This window comes from Orcinus orca, chromosome 11, assembly GCF_937001465.1.
Source record: "Orcinus orca chromosome 11, mOrcOrc1.1, whole genome shotgun sequence".
Classification (NCBI taxonomy): domain Eukaryota; kingdom Metazoa; phylum Chordata; class Mammalia; order Artiodactyla; family Delphinidae; genus Orcinus; species Orcinus orca.
In genome coordinates this window covers 88219029-88239629 of record NC_064569.1, presented here as the reverse complement: position 1 = coordinate 88239629, position 20601 = coordinate 88219029, and the positions used below count along the sequence as shown (strand labels likewise).

Here is a 20601-nt window from a genome sequence, read left to right as displayed (position 1 = left end):
TCTGCAGACCCAGGGGACTAGAGCTTGGTTAGCCAAGTTCTAGTTGGCAGAGTGGAAGGCAGTCAGCGACACGAGCAACCATCTTTTATCTAGCATCTTCATTTCCCTTGATTTTTTTTTTCTGCAGGGTCACATTTTCCGATCTCTTAACTGAGTGAAGTTCTCAGGCTCCAACTGTGGGGTGAGAGCTCACTGGTACCATACAAACAATGCACGGCTTGGGAAAATCATTTCTTTTAATGACAGAGAAAGCACACCAAACTATGACAGAAGCCCGTCAGGAGTTGCCACTGTACAAATCAATGCCCAGAGGCCCAGAGCTAGCATCAGACATTCACAGGGAAGTCAGTCGCGGTTAAGGAAACATCCACGCAGCATCTCGGACAGGAGGAGGCGAGAGACAGCAATGACTCAGGATGTGCTGTGTATCTGTGACTTGGACTCCTCTGTAGGCAGTTTTTTTTTCCCCTTCCTCATCGGATGCTGGGGGCTGGGGAGGTTTGCAAATGACCGAGTGGAAGAGAGGCCTTGTGTATCAGCATCACAGAAGAGCCAATGCTGTAGACAGATGTGGCCCGAGTACTCCATGGGTCATACCCATGAAATACGACTTGACATTGGTCCTCTGAACAATGGCTCAGGGAGCTAGTACAACGTTTGAACAGCAGCTCCTTTAGACTCTGGGGTCTGCGCACAAGTTCCCAAAGGCATGCTAGGAAATAGTTTTGTCAACGAAACTTTGCCATCCTAAAGGGTACGAGTCATTCTCCTAGTTTTTACTGCATGTTATCTAGGTTTCAAATGACAGGACAAGAAAAAAAAGGCAGCGACTCAAAAATTATTTGGAATATTGTGGCACTTCACTAATCTCTTTTGCTTATAAGATATGGCAAAGCAAACGGAACCCTGTCGACATAAACTCTCATTATAGATAACCCTATACTGTACACTCTCAGAATACAGAAAGAATCCATCCTATCATACATGTTTCATCTTTAAAAATAATCTAACATAGTCATATCCTCTGGCTAGTAACAAACTATGAACATCTTCTGAGAATACAGAGGAAACTCTGGGGTTAATAGTAAATTCTCTGACGTGCCCCCCCCATCCCCTATGCAGCATCATCTATGAACACATTTCTGCAAAAGCATCCCAGCATCATTCCTAACTAGGAAAGGAAATGGATATGTTAGTTTCACCAAATGGACTTTTAGCAAGAAGTGATGGGACATTTTTACCTTGGCAAAAATGAAGCACAAACATAACATTTTACAGGTTCAGGCCCATGCAAATGCATGTTTTTTTTTTTTTTATGTGGGGGATTTTATTCTCACCCCGAAATCACGATTAGCATGCAGGTTTTTTTCAACTATTGAGTTAATTATTGGCAGTGCAGCTCTTTTGGGTAACCATGATCACTAAGGCAAGGTTATTATTTCACCTTGTGCAGAATATAGTAATATCTTCTCAGATGCATGTTTATACAGTGTAGACCTGCAACTGTATCTTTAAAAAAAGAAATCTCAAAACACAGATCCCTAAACACAATCCAGTTGAAAATGAACTGTTAAGCTTTTAGAAATATATTTTAAACTACAAGGCTACCCTGTTTTGGGGTTTTTTTTTTTAATGAACATTTTAAAAAGTTCCCACCCCTAAAAATATGCCAAATGATGTCTTCGTCATTGGTAACAGTCTCACCAATTTGCTACCATGGTTTAACTCTTGCGGAATTGCAGCTACTAAGGTAATGTGTAATAAATATAATGCTTTTCAGGGTCGGTGCAGTGAAGTTCTCCAACTGTCAACCTGGAACCTGAACGACCTTTAGTTCTCAGTCTATCTGCTGGACAGCGGTCCCTGGCAAGGGGTGTTCAACTGCCCCAGGGGTGCTTTCAGATGAGGTCAGCTTGGCTGCCCCACGTTGGCCTTCTAGCTCTGGATCCAGCTGTAATCTGACCTGCAGGCCAGTGGCATGTCCTTTGTTTCTCAACAGGAGCTCATGAGAGCTGCATTTGCTTATTCAAGAGCAGTTGAGGCAGTAAGAGCAGCTCCTTGGCCCAGCCAAAAACAGACGCCAGGTGAGACTCGTATGTTCGTGTGAAGCCAATGCAGCAGCAGAACTGGCAAGTCCCCGGGGAACATTCTTTGGACTGGACGTTTCATACAACAGAACCTTTGGAAGATGACAAGTGGATTGACTGAATCCTGATGGCCAACGTCCTCTGTAAGTCCTGGAGCACATCCTGGCCCGTCCCTTCGCCATTTTTGTCATATAGGAGCTGCTTGAATGCTTCGTTTTCGATGAGGACCATCATGTTTTTGAGAAAGTAGCCTTCGCAATATGCTGAGAGCTCCATGACTCCAAGAAACTGTGGAGAGTGGAGAAGAAGCAGGAGATGGTTATGTTTCTGAAAGCACCTGTTTTCACACGTGTTGATGGCGAACACCTGTTAAAGTAGACTGCGACAGTGGCCCCGATTCTGCATCCTTTGCTGTATTCACACCCAGGGTATGTGACTTTGCAGCTCCTCCCGTCAAAGGGCTGAGTCCATTTCTCCCTGCCTTGGCCTTGTGAGTTGCTCAGGCCAAGAGAACGTGGTTGAAGTGAGAGTTGCCAGCTCTGAGCTGGCTTCAAGTGGCCATGTGTGCTTCTGTGCTCTCTCTCAGAACCCTGCCTCTGCCTCAAAAACAAGCCTGAGCTAGCCTGCTTGCAGCTTCAACAACCACATGAAACTGACCCGACAGCGACAGAGCCCAGCCAGGATCAGCACAGCCAGCCACAGCCGACCGGCCAGCTGACCTCAGAAGCAAGGCTGGCTGAGATCAGAAGAGCCCACCCATGCTGTCAACTCATGTACTAACACTGGGTTTTGAGTCTCTTTGCTCCACTACAGATAACTGGTGCACTGACGGAGTTGCAGACACAGTTCTAATCTCTTTACAAGTATCAATTAGCTCACTTAATTCTCACAACCATCCTATGAGTGGGCACTGCCTACCTACCCCCTGTATTTAGGGCAGTGGTTCTCGACCAGGGGTGATTTTTGTCTCTCAGGCGACATCTGGAAGTCTGGACACATTTTTGGTTGTCACAACTCGGGGGCAGGGGTGGAGTGTGTACTACTGGCATCTAGTGGGTAGAAGCCAGGGATGCCACTAACTACCCCACCATGCAGAGGACAGACCCCCTGGCAGAGAATTACGCAGCTCACATTGTCAGTAGTGCCAAGGTTGAGAAACCGATCAAGAGACATAGTTCCTGACAGACTAAACCAATACGGAAGGGATGACATTGACCTGCCTCACTTTACAAGCCCAAGAAGAAGGCTTGGTAGACAGTAGACACAATATGGATTTGTTGAATGTATGAATGAACAGTTAGTTCTCAGAGTAGTGACACCAGCAGCAAACACTGAGTGACAGCATATCATGTGCTGAGCACCGTGCCAGGCACTTCACGTGCATCATCTCAAAGTCCTCAAATTTCCTTGAGGCAGGTACTATTACCACCTTCGATTTATAGATGAGGAAAGTGAGACAAGGGAGTAGCTGACAAAAATTCACACATGTCAAGGACAGAACCAGGAGCTGAACCCTGGTAACTCAAGTCCTGAAGGCTGTGTGTTTAACCATTAGGATGCACTGCCTCCGGCCTGATACCATTCAACCTTGGAAGCGTGCTTGGTGGAAGTGTGCTTGGTGGAAGCGTGCTTGGTGGAAGCGTGCTTGGTGGAAGTGTGCTGTTTGAGATGCAGAAGCAAATGTGCATACGAGGTCAGCTGTGTCCGTATTCAGACATTTTCTACAGTTTTCAAAGCTTGTAAGTCTCTCTTTTGCAATGAGCTGGATGCTCCCTGAGATGATATCCTGCTGCTTTATTTAGATGCTAAATTATCTAAATTATCTAAATGTGGAATTTACCATTCTGAACTCCCCAATATGCTGTCCTTAAGCCAGAGATGCACTTTAAGCTGCCCCATGTGGAATGGTGGAATTACGATGAGGCAGCGCCAACAGGGCGACGGTGGAATGAGCGGGACACCTGGAATCAAGTTGAGGCTCCCCCACTTTTCTGAATATGTGACCAGGGCTGGGTCACTTGGCCTCTGGCTTTAGGTTCCTCATTTTCAAAATGGGAACTATGTCACTTGCATCATAGACCTGTTGAGGGGATTGAATGGAACATAACTGATGGCAGAGTTGTCATCTGTCACACTTAGGGGATGCAGGTTAGGAAGGGAGCTAAGGGAGGGAGCTTTGGAATCTGCATGAGTTTTTAATCCAGACTTTGCCACCTCCAGCCATCTGCTGCTGGGCAAGTTATTTAATCTCTCTGTGCCTCCATATTCCTGTCCCTAAAATGGGGGAAGATAATAATACCTACCTAATAAGCTGTCGCTGGCATTAAATGAGATAATACATGGCACATTCAGAACAATGGCTCATTGTAGTCAGTGCTCACTCAATGTTAGCTGGCATGCTAAATGTAAACTATTCATAATTATTACCCTCATCTCACTCATTTAAATCCAGGGACCCACGTGGACAAACTAGGTGCCTAGGTTGGGATAAGAGGAGTTGACTGTATCTATGGAACCTAGTTCAGCTAACTGGCCCATAGAAGGAGCAAGCCTGTAACCTTTTTTTCTTTTTTTTAAAACTATTATTATTATTTTTTGGCTGCATCACATGGCTTGCGGGATCTCAGTTCTCCGACCAGGGACTGAATCCAGGCCACGGCAGTGAAAGCCTGGAATCCTAACCACTAGGCCACTAGGGAACTCCCCCAAGCCTGTACCTCGAACTCACTGACACCATGTGCTAATTCACTGAGTCGATGACCTATCTTCATAAAAATCATGTGCAACTTTGGGCAAGTCAAATCACTTCTCTGGGCCTCAGTTTCCCAAGCTACAAAATGAGGGGGTGTGAACTGGAGGGTACCATGCTCTGCGCATTCAGGACACGGACACACCAGGTAATTCTGTGGTCTCTGAAGGGCTTAGGGGGCCTGGTAAGCTTTATCAGGTGAGCAGGATTGTTACCACACAAATGTTCACAGAGATGCTAGCATCCTGGAGCTGGAAGAGTTCTTAGGAATGCTTTCATTCTTTCAACATGAACCCTCCTTTTAGAGTCACAGAGAAAAGGCCTCATTGTACATGTGGGGAAACTAAGGCTCAGAGTTGCCTATCTCTGATTCTGTGGACAGAGAGAGACCCTCTCCCCTTACCACACCTAGCCACTTGCTTTGTATAGGGGTGTCTCTCATCACAAGTTAGTGTAATTGGAGAAGAATAAGCACAATAAGTACTTCCATTTATATTTGGTGATATTTATTGAATGGTGAGTATATATCAGATGCTTGCCTACCTTTACACAGCTAATTACAGACAGAACTGGGACCAGACCTCTCACCTTCTAGACCAATGGTTGACAAACTACAGGCCTGTGAGCCAAATCTGGCCCACCACCTGTTTTTGTAAATAAAGTTTTATTGGGAGACAGCCACATCCATTCATTTACATATTGTCTCTGGCTGCTTTTCACTACAATGGCAGAATTGAGTAGGATCAAAGTGACAGCATGGCCTCTGTGAAAATACTTATCTGGACCTTCATAGAAGAAGTGTGCTGACCCCTGTCCTAGACAGTACCTTTTTCAAGTGCAGAGACCATATCTTACTAATTTCTTATTCAGATGTATATACACCTCCTGGTAAACAGTGGGCTCACAATAAACACTAGGGAATGAATCCCTTGGTTTCCAAACACATGTTCTTCCCATCACAATGCCCCGTTGAGCTTACTGCATTAGCTTAGATTCAATCTGATGAACCAGCTTGTTCTTATTCTCAAGTTGAAAGACACCCTGAAAGGGCCATCAGAAGCTCCAGGGCCTCTTCTTCATGACTGAATAGTTCGGGACAGCTTTGCTAGCAAAAGAAAGATGAGGAAGCCATGCATTTATGGGCTAGGCTTCTCCTCTGGGCTGGAAAACTCCACAGCTGTCTCCAATGGTTAGGTGCAGAACAGAGGTAATGTTGCCAAGAGCTTGTTGACATTTGAAGCATGGCTGTTAGTATCTCAACGCCTGCATTTCCTGGGGTTCCAAACCGAGTATTGGTTTCTTTTCTGTCTCTTTTACTAAACTAGCCTCAGCATGCAGCACAATCTGGCAGTAACAGAATCCACGTGGCAGGTTATCATTAGCGGGAGCTGCAGGATCCACAGCACAGGGGAAGCGGCACATAGAAAGGGCAAGGGGTGCTGGCATTGTCCCGTTCTCCATGCAAGTGTCAGGAAGGGCAGGCGTTGACCTTGGAAACATTCCAGGATGAGGCCTGGGAGGGTAGACAGAGGCTGGCGTCTGCAAAAGACCAAGCTCTGGCTGCAGAGGCACATCCATGAAAGAGGCAGTTCTTTGCCATAGGTGTTCCAAGCCTGTAGCACTAATGTATTCCCAGCCCGGGCTCATGTTGCATCCGGTGTGTTATTAGATAAAAAGAGAGCTACAGAAGCTGCCTGCCAAGGATCCTGAAGTTATTAAAATGGGACTGTGGAACGCAGGCCTTGCTGCCAAGGAGATAGGCCACAGCAAAGCCACTGTGGATGTGGGGTTCACAGGGCAGTCTGGGTGTCCAATGGCCAGGGGAGGGGGCAGAGGACCGTGAGACTAATTGGGCCCCTTCCTGGGTAGAAAGTTTCTCTGGAGGCCATTTCTCTGGATGCCAGTAACCAGTTTCTCTGGTTACTTTTTGCAAAGTAACCAGTTCAAGATTTTTAAAAAAAATTTTTTTGCTGTGTCCCAAGAGACCAGATTTTGGTAAAACCCTTACTTAACCCAAACATCCAGTGTGTGTGGGTAGAGAGTAGCCTGACTGAACCTTTTGATTTACTGATGAGCAATCAGAAAATCTTTTTTGAGTATTATTGCAAGGATTATTGCAAATATTTTGAACATTTATTAGGCCAGACAATAAACACAAGGAAGAACCTGTGCTTTGGAGTGAGGCAAATCTAGGTTTACATTCTGAGCAAATATCCCAAAGAACTGAAAGAAGGGACTGGAACAGATATTTGCACACCCCTGTTCATAGCAGCATTATTCACAAGAGCCAAAAGGTGGATGCAACCCAGGTATCCACTGATGGATGGATGGATAAATACAATGTGGTACATACATGCAATGGAATATCATTCAGCCTGAAAAAGAAATGAAATTCTGACACACACTACAACACGGATGAACCCTGAGGACACTGTGCTAACTGAAAGAAGCCAGCCTCAAAAATAAGCCAGACAAATACCATATGATTCCATTTATATGAAGTACCTAGAGCAAACTCACAGAGACAGAAAGTAGAATGATGGTTGTCAGGGCTGGGGAGGAGGGGGGAATGGGGAGTTAGTGTTTAATGGGTATAGATTTTCAGTTTGGGAAGATGAAAAATTCTGGAGATGGATGGCAGTGATGGTTGCACAACAATGCGAATGTACGTAATACCGCTGAAGTGTACACTTAGAAATGGTTAAAATGGTAAGTTTCACATTACGTATGTTTTACCACAATGGAAAAAAATCTCTGTAATAGCTGTGTGACCTTAAGCAAGTTACTTCACCTCTCTGTGCCTCAGTTTCCTTATTATAACATGGGACTAATGAAAGGGTTGTGGTGAGGATTTAAAAAGGTAATGCAACAAAGCTTGAAGCACAGAGGCCTGCACCTGGAAAGGACTCAGGGAATGTTGGTGTAAAACAGAAAATAACATCTCAAACGCAACCTGTGTTTTCACAACGAGCAGAGTAACCATTATTCACATCAGTTGTCACTCTACAACCGTGGATGTGAGAGGCATGTGTGCTGAGCTCCAGTTATACCAAAGAAGAGTGCTTTGTTTTAAATTAACTCCTGATCTTAACTTATTTCATTGTTTCTTCCCAGCAGATGCTAATCCCCCTGTCCTGAGCACATGAACCAAAATGAAGTGGCACCTGGACACACGATTTTAATTCTCTTGGTCCCGGTATCCCCACTTGTGAAGTGAATTGGATGAAATCGGTGGTTCACTGATTTTACTCCAGAAACTGGAGTGAAGACTGGCCTTAGGGCTGAAATCACAAAGGTTGCCCTGGGAGCCTGTTAAAAATACAGATTCCTGGGCTTCCCTGCAGAGAACTTTGGGGTGAAGGGCCACACCGAGATTCCAAATGTCTCCCCAGGTGTTGGGGCCACCTGAGTAGGAGGAATCCTTGGACCTCTCTAGGGTTGACAGCCTGTTCTCAATCTTGGCACATCTGAGAATCACCCAGGAAGCTATGAAAAAAATACCTTTTTTCCAGGCTCCACCCCCAGAGATTGATGAATTGGTCTGTGATAGGTCCCAGGCATGGGGAATTTTTTTTTTTTTTTTTTTTTTTTTTTTTTTTTTTTGCGGTACGCGGTCCTCTCACTGCTGTGGCCTCTCCCATTGCGGAGCACAGGCTCCGGATGCGCAGGCTCAGCGGCCATGGCTCACGGGCCCAGCCGCTCCGCGGCATGTGGGATCTTCCCGGACCAGGGCACGAACCTGTGTCCCCTGCATCGGCAGGCGGACTCTCAACCACTGCGCCACCAGGGAAGCCCCAGGCATGGGGATTTTAAGTGAGTGCCCAGGTGATTCTACCGTGCAGCCAGCATTGGGAACCTCAGTTCTAGCATAATGGTTCTCACCTGTGAACACCCCCAGAATCACCTGGAGGGCCTGGGAAGCCATAGACGGCCAGACCTCACTCACAAAGTTTCTGATTCAGCAGGTCTGGATGGGGCCTACAATATACATTCCTGACAAGTTTCTGGTTGATACTGATGGTGCTGGATTGGAGACAACACTTGGAGAACCACTGTTCGAGAAGCGTGCTGCTCAAGGTGTGGCCTAGACCAGCTGCAGAGGCTTCACCTGGGAGCCTGTTAGAAACGCAGGACCAGCGCCCACCCCAGAGCCTGCTGAATCAGAGTCTGCGATGTGACTCATACGCATGCTACAGTTTGAGAATGACTGCTTTTGAAACTTCTGCTTGCTTGCTTTCATTGTGTTCTGGAGGGGCGGATGAAGGGAAAGACATCTCTTCTAAGCAGGAAGCAGACCTTGGGAGGAGTGACGACGGCTGGCCTAAATGCACAGGCCCAGCATCCGCGCTCTACCCGGACTCAGAGTGTGTGCAAAGAAAGTCTCTCCCGCGTCAGGGCGGGGGGGGGGGGGTGGTGGTGCTCGGGAAGCGAGAACGGGATCGATTACCTTGGCGTGGTTGTAAATATCCACACAGTTGTCGGTATTGATGCTCTTTGCGCAGATAATCTCACAGTGTCGCTGCAAAGCCTCCAGCTGGAAAAATTTAGCAGCAGACAGAAGCTAAAAACCATGAAAAGAGCCTGTTAGAGGTTGGGAGGTGGAAGGAAAGCAACGCCCATGGTGAGAAAACTCTTCACCTCCCACAGCGGTACCCAAGGTGAAGGCACCGGGAATAAAGTGTCGGACATCACTCTAAAGCCGGAAGGTTACACTAGAGCTGTTGCTGGCATGAGAGGACTAAAGACTCAGTGACAGAATTCAACTGCAGGGGAAGATGGCAGGGGGGAGGGGTGGGGTCGAAGTGAATCAAATTTACATTTATTACAGCAAGAGGTCAAGCAGAAATGCCTAAAATTGTTACATCCAGAAATAAGGGTGACGCTCTTATTCCGCAAGGTGGGTATCAATGTGGCTCACTCCCTCCATTTATGCATGTCTCCACACACATGTCACCTCAGGACTCCTCCCTCCATCACGATCCGGCCCCCCTACCCTGTCTGAGTTTTCCTCACAGCCCTTCTCACACCAGACATGATGTCATGCCTGTCGCCCTCTCCAGAGACCAGGAGGGCAGGCATCTCTGTCCCTTTGCATAGCTGCTGTATTCCAGCCCTGAGCACGGCACCTGGCCGTGGAAGATGCTGAACAGAGGCTCTGGGGAGGGGAAGAAAGGGCTGAAGCAAGAGTTCAAAGGGATTGCCTTTGGGGAAAGGACTGGGAGGATGGGGTGGGGGGTGGCTGGGTGAGGTGCTTTTTATGTATTGTAAAGCTCTTCTGTATTATCTACATGATTGAAATGTATGTTCATTATTTCAATTTGAAAATAATTTTTAAAAAGGTTTACAAAAGAGTCTGAGTCCTCAGAGTGTAGTTTAGTCCTGAGGTTGTAACGAGTCAGAGGAGCCGTCCAGAGAGACAGGAGAGTAACTTTGGGGGGCGGGGGAGTGACCACAGAAGGTTTCGCAGAGTAAGAACAAAAGGATAAATGGCCCCCAGTGAACACACAGCCCCTGTGACACGAGCCAGGCACTGTAGTAAGCACCTTACAAATAGAAACTCTTAAGATCTTCAAAACCCAATGGGGTAGATATTGTTATCCCCATTCTACAGGTTGGGAAACTGAGGATCAGAGAGTTTAAATTACTGCTCCAAGATCACACAGCTCAGAAGGGGTAGAGCCTGGATCTGAACCCAGTCTGGCCCAGAGCCCATGTCTGAACCACCATGTGGTGTCACCTCTTGAACAACTCATAGTGTTCTGACATCTCTCATCAGCCACCCTGGACTTCAGGCACCTGAATGGGCTCCTGGCTCTCTCGCTCAGGAATATCAAAGTGATTTTGGCTTCTGGTTCAAAGCTACCAGCTTTGACACGAGTTCCACTTCTAGGAAGGAGCAGGGAGGGCAGAAGAGGCAGAGTTACGAGAGGTGGACAGGAGACAGGGAGAGCCAGGGAGCTGCAGGAATGAGGGGCCTGAGTGAGGCCAGGAGAGCTTTGTAACTGGTTCTTGGCTTCTGCCTCAGTGGACGTGCTGAGATTTGAGGAATGCTTTCAGACCATATATTTCTCTTACAAATGACAAGGGAGAAGTCGTCAAAGATAGTTCCTGATGATGCTATTTGAGCCCCAGCTGTGCCTGAAGCTAGCGCTAGCCTCAGACTCTTCAGTAAATTTCCTTTCCTCCACCCGCCAAAGCCAGTTAAAATTGGGCTTCACTCAGCTTCACTCAGTTGCTATTGAAAGGGATCAGACTAGCGCCCCCAGCGCCCCAGCCTTCCGGGGGAGGGGCTCTGATGAGAAGCCCTTGGGAGATCTAAGGAGGCAGGCAGGACCCCAAAGCCTGCATCCAAGTGAAGACCCAGCACAGCCTCCCCCCAGACACCGCCCGTGCGTGCCACCCACTCAATGACACAGCGGATTCCTTACCTCCATGATCTCGTTGTTTTTAATGAGAAGCGACTCTGGGCCACCGTAGTAGAGGTACTGCATGACCAGCTGGAAGACAGAACACAGTGAGCAAAGTGTCAATGGCACACAGACACAGTCATCTTGAAGCCATCCACTCAAACCCTCGGGCTGGCTCTGAGTCCCTGTATGACACCCCTGTTTAAGGGCGGCCATTCCCGCCGGATCACTGCCTTTCAGGAGAAGCTCCCTTTAAACGTTGTATAGGCTGGACAGTTTTCCTTACACCGTGCTGCCATCTGTCTCCCTGTGGTTCATCCTCGGGGCCAAATTAAACAATTCTAAGCTCTGCTCTCCAGGATGGTTTTCCCCCATCTATGAGTGATAATCACGGGTTGTCCTCCTACCTCCCACCCCACCGAGCTGCCCAGAACTGCAGCACACGTGGTGTGGCTTAAAGACCCTACACCAGCGGCAGTCCCCCTGGGAACATGGCCTGGTTTGACTAGAAACCTCTTGTTTAAGTTCCAGAGGGTGACTGAGCCACGGTGAAACCACCTGCTTATTATAACTTGACATCAGGGGTCCAGGGTTTCAACGTTTCATTGATGGTGTGAACTGTCCAACTGTCCAAGCCAGGCTTTGTACATGTGACTCAGGATGCGGGATGGTGTGCAGAGTCCCAGAGCTTTGCAAACTGGTGTCCCTCAAGTAGAATGAAGCCTAAGGATGTGTTAGTATTGGCTGTCACCACCTCCCATGGAGCTGAGTATAAATTTTTTAGGTGGTGTGTATCCTTCCCAGTTGGCTACTGTCTCCACTACTCTCTAATGTTTTCTGCCTGCCTGTATGACATGCTGACTTTACCTGCCTGGGCTTAATAAAGGTGTGTTGGAAAAATCTGTAGACTGTTACATTCCATTTTGGGGGCGCCTATAAAATGAGGTGCTTGGACTGGGCTGCCCTCTATGGTCCCTTCAGGCTCTGAGAGTCTGTGACTAATATAGAACAGTGGTTAGGAGCAAGGAACCTGGAGCTGGGCTGCCTCAGTTTCTGATCTGGCTCTGCCACTTAAAAGCTGGGTGACCTGAATTAAGTTAGGCTCTCTGTGCCTCAGTTTCATCATCTGTAAAGTGGGGATAATATGACCTACGTCATGGAGTTGTGATCAGGATTAAATGAGTTAATATATGTAACAGGCCTAACAGGGGCCTGGCAGGTGCATGGCAAGAACTCAATAAATGTTAGCTCTTCAATTTTCTCTGCGGTTGAAAAACCTTCTTCCAGGAGTGCTTCTGCCATGTGCTGCCACTTTCTTACTCAGGCCATTTAACATCCTTTGTGACTGATCTCAATCTACTTTTTGCATGTGTGTTTAAAGTAATCATTTTTCAGCTCATATTACTCAATAACAAAAAAAGACAACCCAACCCTGGGCAGAAGACTAAAACAGACATTTCTCCAAAGAAGACATACAGATGGCCAATAGGCACATGCAAAGATGCTCAATACTGCTAAATATTAGAGAAATGCAAATCAAAACTGTAATGAGGTATCACCTCACACAGGTCAGAATGGCCATTATTAAAAAATCTACAAACAATAAATGCTGGAGAGGGTGTGGAGGAAGGGAACCCTCCTACACTGTTGGTGGGAATGTAAATTGGTGCAGGCACTATGGAGAACAGTATGGAGGTTCCTTAAAAAACTAAAAATAGAACTACCATATGACCCAGCAATCCCACTCCTGGGCATATATCCAGAGAAAACTCTAATTCGAGAAGATACATGCACCCCAATGCTCACAGCAGCACTATTTACAATAGTCAAGACATGGAAACAACCTAAATGTCCACTGACAGATGAATAGACAAAGAAGATGTGGTATATTACTCAGCCACAAAAAGAATGAAATAATGCCATTTGCAGCAACATGGGTGGGCCTAGAGATTATCATACTAAGTGAAGTTAAGTCAGAGAAAGACAAATACCATATATCACTTATAAGTGGAATCTAAAATGACACAAATGAACTTATTTACGAAACAGAAGCAGACTCACAGACATAGAAAACAAACTTATGGTTACCAAAGGGGGAAGGGGGAGGGGGAGGGATAAATTAGGAGCTTGGGATCAACATATACACACTACTATATATAAAATAGATAAACAACAAGGTCCTACTGTATAGCACAGGGAACTATATTCAATATCCTGTAATAAACCATAACGGAAAAGAATATGAAAAAGAATATGTATAACTGAATCACTTTGTTGTACACCAGAAACAAACGCAACATTGTAAATCAACTATACTTCAGTAAAACAGTAATTGTTCAAAAAACATGTATATATTATTTAGTTGTATTGAAATAGAGTTCATATGACACAAAATGCTTTGATCTAAAGTATACAGTTCAATGGTTTTTAGAATATTCACAATGTTGTGCAACCATCACCACAATCTAATTTTAGAACATTTTCAACACCCCCAGGAAAAACCCCACGCCCACCAGTAGTCTCTCCCATTTCCTACTTGTGCTGACAACCACTGTGATTTGCCTGTTCCGGACATTTCATACAGACGGAATCATACAGCATGTGCTCTTTTGTGTCTGGCTTCTGTCACTTAGTGTGAATGTTTTCAAGGTTCACCCTGCTGTCACATGTATCACTTTCACCTCTTTTCTATTGCTGAACAATATCCCGTTGTGTGGATGTACCACATTTTGTGTATCCATTCATCAGCCGATGGACATTTGGGTTGTTTCCACTTTTCTGCTGTTATGAATACGGCTACTACGGCTCAATTTACTTTTTCAGATCTCACCTGCCACTCTGCCCTTCTCGCCTCCTAACCTTGATAACATCTGCCTTTTTCACTCTGACCGCTCCCAACCATTTGCCTTGATCAGAACCTACCACCACCGTCACTTTCACTCCTCTGCTTTTGCCCACGCTGTTCCCTCTGCTTGGATGCCCTTCCCTTCTTCTCCACCTGTTGATCTCTGGCCCCTCCTTCGGGATCTAGCTCAGTGGTCACCTCTGTGAAGCCTCCTCAGATCTGCTCAGATCTCTCAGCTGCCTCCCACCCCGTGCCGGGCAGCCCATCACACGTGACTGCGGTGTTACTTCCCGCTGGAGTCTGAGGGCACAGACTGGGTCTCGTCCATCTCTGCCTCCCCAGTGCCTGCCCGTCCTCTTTTGCATTTGAGTCTCCCAAGCTCTGGCCACCTGCCTGTTGCAGAGATGGCGGTGCTTTAATGGTGATGGCTGAGGCTTTGTGAAATGATATCGTAGCGTTATTTAGCCGCCCCGCTCCCCCAAACCTGATGGGTCATAAGCATCTAAAACACCACATCGGTGAATGCTGGGACATTTGGTTTATTAAAATCCATTTATTCCCCTAGCATCTCTCTTTTATAAAGGCCAAACCAAGAATAATAACGGTAAGAGCCATAATAATAACTGTCCTGAACACAGGGCCGCTCCAGTTACAAAGCATGTTATCTCATTTCCTCATGTTGGGTTGTTGACTTGAAATGCTTCTTTCAAGAGCATGGATGGAGAACCTGGGGCTCATGGAATTTAAACTGGGCTGAGCCATGTCACCTTCAGACTTGGCCAGCACAAGCCTTTCCTGCAAGGGGGCGAAATGGACCCTTATTAGGCCAAAGGGCCTGTTTATGGAGTTGTTTTTCTTGGCAGCGGTCCGCCTGCATGAAGCAGGATGTAAACGGCGTCCACAGCCTCGTGGAGGCCCTGCTCCCAGGTGCAGCCTCAGCTGCATGGGGCTCTTGCCCGTGTATGATGTTAAATATTCTTGCAGGGAGGAAACTCAAAGCTGCCTCATTTACTAAAATTCTTCTGTTCAGCATGGAAGTGAAGTGAGCAGGCCCCTGGGAGCCTCCTTCTGGGTCAGATTCAGCCCTACTTGGCCTATTTTGAGCCACAAATAAGGCTTTTCTTCTTTTATGGGGAAGGGGCAGGCACATGGAAGAGTCCCCAGGGCCTGCTCAATCTTCTCTGCCCATTACAGTAACTGGAGGCTAATGTGGCGGGGAAGCCTAATCCAGCCAAAAGCAATTACAGGCCTATGATTCCTCTGGGGCTATGCCTTTCCACATAGGTGTCTCATTTAACCAGCTCCCACAGCACACATTTATTGAGTGCCTACTACAAGCCGGGTTCTGATGACAAGAACCTCCCCAATTAGTCCCATGCTTGATGGCGTACGTGCTCCCTCCATGAGCACTTGGAGAGCTGGGGGGGCACGTGGTTTCCAGCATCTGGCTCATGCTCCAAATGCTAATGGACCTTTCCCCCGGGCTGGGCGATTTTTAGGGAGGACCCAAGGCCCCAGAGCAGGGAGGCAGTTAAGAGGTCAGGTCTGGGAGTCAGCCAGGCCTGGGTCTGAAGCTCAGCTTGGCTGTGATGAGCCGTGGGAGCTCGGGCCACTTCCTCTACCTTGTCTGCTGGGTGGGAGAAGAGCCACCTGGAGGGGGAGCTGGGAGGACTGAACGAGATGATGTGGGGCAGTGGTGCTCAGAGTGGCTCCCTGCAGCAGCATCAGCATTACCTGGGATCTTGTAAGAAACATGAATTCTCGGGCCCCACCCCAGGCCTACAGAATCAGGAATTCTGGGGGGCGCGGCCCAGGAATCTGCATCTTAGAGAGTTTTCTGCATCTTAACAAGCAACTCCCTTCACCCCCCCAGCACTTCCCCTGGAGTTTCTGATGCCTCCTAAATTTCGAGAACCACTGTAACTTAGAGCACTGGTTCTCCACCTTGGCCGCACATGCCTCTGGATGATGGCAGAGGGTGGATACTTCAAAATGCTGATGCCTGGGCCGCAGCCCAGATTCTGATTTACAGCCTGGACACTGGAGATCGTCAAAGTTCCTCAAATGATTCCACTGCTCAGCTGACGTTGAGAACCACTGGTTTTGAGCCCTGCACGTAGCTGGAGCACGTGAAATGGGAGCTGCTCTTATTATTGTTCCTCTTTGGACCAGACTGGGTGCAAATAATGGCTCTGTCACTGACCAGCACTAAGTTCTCTGGGTCTCAGTTCCCCACCTCTAAAAGTGGCAAGATTAATCCAGATAACCACATGCAAGCAAAGGTCAGTGCCTCATTCATAGTTGGAGTTAAAAATGGGGAAAATGAGGCTCAGAGAAGACAGTGTCTTGTGCATGGTTATTCCATAAGGATTCTTTATTTTGAAGTTTCAACATAACCAAAGGAATGCATCTCTAATGGTGGAAATACTGACACCTCAGTGGGCTTTAGTGTGAGGTCATGGTGGCTTCCTGGCAGCCCTCTGAATCACAGGATCTGGGGGACCAGGGTCAATCACCAGTGGAGGGAAGAACCATCATCTGGCCAGCCACACTTGGCTTATAGTATGTGGTTCCAATGCACCTTTTCCATCTCCAGTATACCTTAAGACACAGCTGAATGGACTATTATCACTTTCCTTCAAATACACACCGTGATTTCCCACTTTTGTGCCTTTGTTTATGCTGTTTCTCCCTCTGGAATACCCTCTCTCTCCTATTCACCAGATGAGGAAGCTGAGGCTCAGATAGTCTGGGTAATTTGTTCAAGGTCACACGAGGGACAATGGTTTCAAACAGGGGAATGCAGCTGTTTAAACTGGGGAAGGTAGCATTTAGATCCTGAAACGCAGCTCTGTCCTTCAAAGCCTAGATCAGGACCCCCGCCCTATGACCCTGGTTACGGCCGTGCTTGCCTCCTGCTTATGTCTGAGTGGTCTCCTCAACCCTCTTGGAATGTGAGCCTCCCGAGGGCCAGCCTGAGTCTTACCCACATTTCCCCAGGGCTGTCCTTCCAGAACTGAACCAGAGGAAACAGGTCCTGTTCAGAATCCTATAAACTCCATCCCCAGATCACCCACATTGGCCGACTAACCCTGGCTGTGGGAAGACAGCACGGAGGGGCCACAGTCTCCCCGGTAGGCCCCCTGCTGGACATAAGCAGCCCACCAGCCTCCATGCCCCCAATGAGACTCAGAGCTTCAGAGATAGGGCTGCAAGGCCAGATGGGGGTGTGAATTTCTCCTAGTGGCGAGAATGTCATTGCAAGGCTGGATTTATGAATCAGGCATGAAATCCAGGGCCAGATGGCTTCACAGGCAAATTCTACCAAACGTACAGAGAAGAACTTATACCAATTCTTCTCAAACTCTTCCAAAAGATTGAAGAGGAAGGAACACTCCTGAAGACATTCTATGAAGCCACCATTAGCCTGATACCAAAACCAGACAAAGACACCACCACCAAAAAGAAAAAAAAAAAAAAAAAAAGAATCAGGCATGAATAATGGAGGAAAGGGGAAGAAAGCTGCTGTGCCCCCTTAGAGGCGCCCCATAAACCAAACGGTACTGATTTCAAATGGAGGGAGACACGGCAATGTCATCTGGCCTCTGACAAACCTTCCTTTCCTATTTACATTAGGTTCAGACCAATGTTAAAATGACACTGGATTCCCTGAAGTCCACTGGTTCCTGATCACACTGGGCTCAACCGCCTTTGGGGACTTCATACCAGCTGTTCTCTGCCTGGAATGTTCCAACTCCCTTTCTTAAGCCCTAAGCCTCCCCGTGGTTTGCCAGCTTCTCCTCAGCCTGCAATATTTCAGTGACACCTCATCCAGGGGCCTTCCCCAGTCTCCCGGGTCTGAGTCGCCATAGCTTGTTGGTTCACCCCTCTCTCATGCACAGCCCACTTTATATTGTAACTCAGAGTTACCCCCTCTGGACTGTGAGTCCCCAGGAGAAGAATGTCCTTTATCCTTGTGTCTCCAGGTCCCAACACAGTGTCGGGCACATAGTAGGTGCTCAGTTAATGCTGTGGGCATGAATGGATGGTAAGTGGGAGGGGCAGTGTGCAGATGGGGGCCAAGAGTGCAGGAGCTGATGACTCAGTACAGTGGCTCATCCACAGGTGGAGGGTTGGAGGGACCCACTGGTGCCCCGCACCTACCAGCAGGGTTCCAGGCCACAGCAGGGGCTTACCTGAAAGATGGGGTACTTCACGTATCCGATCTCTATGCAGGTGTTGTCATTTGTTGGTTTGTTAGAGAGGAGGGCTTTGAACCTGAGGAGGAACATAAAGAGGGAGATAAGAAGACTCAAAAAGACATCAACAGCTTGCAAGAGACTCAGCTCTCTGATGACAGAACATGTAATGTCTTGTATCCCCTCCCACTCTGAAATACAATGACGTATCCATAGATTGTTTAACATAATGCTCCCCCTTCTGATATGATACCATAATTCAATCTGAAGTTAAAACTAAAACTCTAAAGTTAAAAACAGTGTTTGGAACTGTTAAATTATTTCTCAAACAGGTGATTGGAAAAGAACAAATGCCTTTTAAAACCCCGTCCACCTTGTAGGGCCCATCACAAAGGCTGCCTTCTTCCTGGAGTCCTTCCTGATTCAGGCCTCAAGCTCCTCAGGCGCCCACGCAGCTCTCCACCTCCCTCTTCCCCCCTCCCACACAACCTTTGCTCCAAGAGGGCAGGGACTTCTGCCATTTCTGCCTCTGCTGCCTCCTCAGAGCCTATGCCAGGCTGGACCTGATGCACTGTAGGTATTTAATCAACATCTGTGGATTACCTAGCCATCTCCCTATGTGGGTGATCTTCTGTCTGGGGTTTGAGGTGCATTTTCCTGCCACTGACTAAACTAAGCTCCTTGTGGGTAGAGACTCAGTCAGTGGAACACAGGGATACTCAATACATTTAGAAATAAGCTAAGCTGTGTCTCTTTTTATAAATTAAACTTTAAATCTGAAATAATTTTAGATTTACAGAAGAGTTGCAAACATCATACAGAGACTTCCAGGATGCCCTTCACCCAGCTTCCCCCAATGTTACATCCTACACAGCCATGGTACCTTTGTTGAAACTAAGAAATTAACATTGGTACAATACTGATCTAGTTCTTCTATGGTGTCACAACTGAGAACCTTGCAAGGGACAGTGTATTTTTCTTGCAGTGGCAAAGCAGACATTTGGGGTATTAGGTTTTGGGGGGACACCGGAGATGCCAGGAGGCTTTTAGGAACCCAGGGAGTGTTGGCCACACAGCTTCATTAGTGACCTGGAAGTGGGTTCCGTTTCTGGATCCCAGTGTCCTTACCCTCTGCTCACCCCCTGGCAGCCTGCCTTCTCCTCATTCAGCATCACTTACTTCTCTGCCCACCTTCACCGATCCCTGTTCAGGTCCCGGGATAATGCAGTTCTAAATGGTCAACTCTATCTCTACTCAAATCAAAAGGAGAAGCAAGGGCTGTAGCAGAGCTAGCAGGGACGGTGTTATACTACTGTCACTCCAGAGTCAGGGAAAAGTAAGGTTCAGGACCTCTGTGTTTTGGGTGGCTTATGTCAAAGTTCCCTGATATTTGGAGAGCAGGCCTTTCAAGGCTTCTGTGTATGAGCTTTCAGGCTGCATGAGGACACCTGGCTGAGGGAGCTACAATCCAATCCACGCTCTGCTCACGAAGCTTTTTGCCCGATATGTGCCCCGTCTGCCTAGAGGAACGGTGCCCTGTCTAAGCCACATAATCAGGCTGCTGATTATGCTAGTGTCAGCCCTGTACTCTTTTTCCAAATTGTGGTTAAACATGTAACATAAAATTTACTGTATTAACCATTCTTAAGTGTAATGTTCACGTGAAGTGTGCTCACATCGCTGTGCAATCAGTCTCCAGGACTTACCCTGTCCCCGTTAAACAACTCCCCATTCCCCTCTCCAGCTCCACCATCCCCACCCTTCTACTTGCTGTCTCTATGAAGTTGATTACTCTAGGTTCATATAAATGGAAACATACAGTAGTTGTCTTTTTGTGACGAGCGTATTGCACTTCATAGAATGTTCCCAAGTTCATTCACATTGTAGCATGTGTCAAAACTGCCTTCCTTTTTAAGGCTGAACAACATGTATACACTAGGTATTTTTTAATTCATTTCTCCACTGATGGACTCCTGGGTGGCTTCCCCCTTTTGTCTTTGTGAATCATGCTGCCTGAACACGGTATACAAATGCCCTGTACTCTTGGATCCTTGATTTTGAGAAGAAAACCTGCCAGTTCAGTGACGATACCGCCCAAATTGAATTTCAGAGAACAGTAATAGCCACCCTCGTAATTCAGTGCTTTCAAAATTGATGACACATACCTTGGAGAGGCTGTAAATAACAGCACTTTGTGGGCATAAAATGGTCTTCCTTCTACCAGAAAGGTAACATCTGACATTTCTTTATTGTTCAGGAAATGAGGATCTGGAACAGGAAAGGGAGAGAGGGTAGCTTTAGAGGAGAGAAGGGT

At 47.2% G+C, this 20601-nt stretch overlaps 1 protein-coding gene across 3 annotated transcripts in view; it reads right to left on the bottom strand.

The window, feature by feature from the left end:
* Nucleotides 1-218: 218 nt before the first annotated feature.
* The window catches only part of ABTB3 (ankyrin repeat and BTB domain containing 3), a 307439-nt gene continuing 287056 nt past the window's right edge, over nucleotides 219-20601 (bottom strand). For all 3 annotated transcript variants that reach the window (XM_004269409.3, XM_033427550.2, XM_004269410.3), the window contains 5 exons: nucleotides 20453-20555; nucleotides 18285-18366; nucleotides 11265-11333; nucleotides 9284-9397; nucleotides 219-2375 (listed from right to left, as the gene is read on the bottom strand). In XM_004269409.3, the coding sequence (XP_004269457.1) occupies nucleotides 2166-2375; nucleotides 9284-9397; nucleotides 11265-11333; nucleotides 18285-18366; nucleotides 20453-20555 (578 nt within the window). In that variant the 3' untranslated portion in view covers nucleotides 219-2165. The remainder of the gene's footprint in view (nucleotides 2376-9283; nucleotides 9398-11264; nucleotides 11334-18284; nucleotides 18367-20452; nucleotides 20556-20601) is intronic.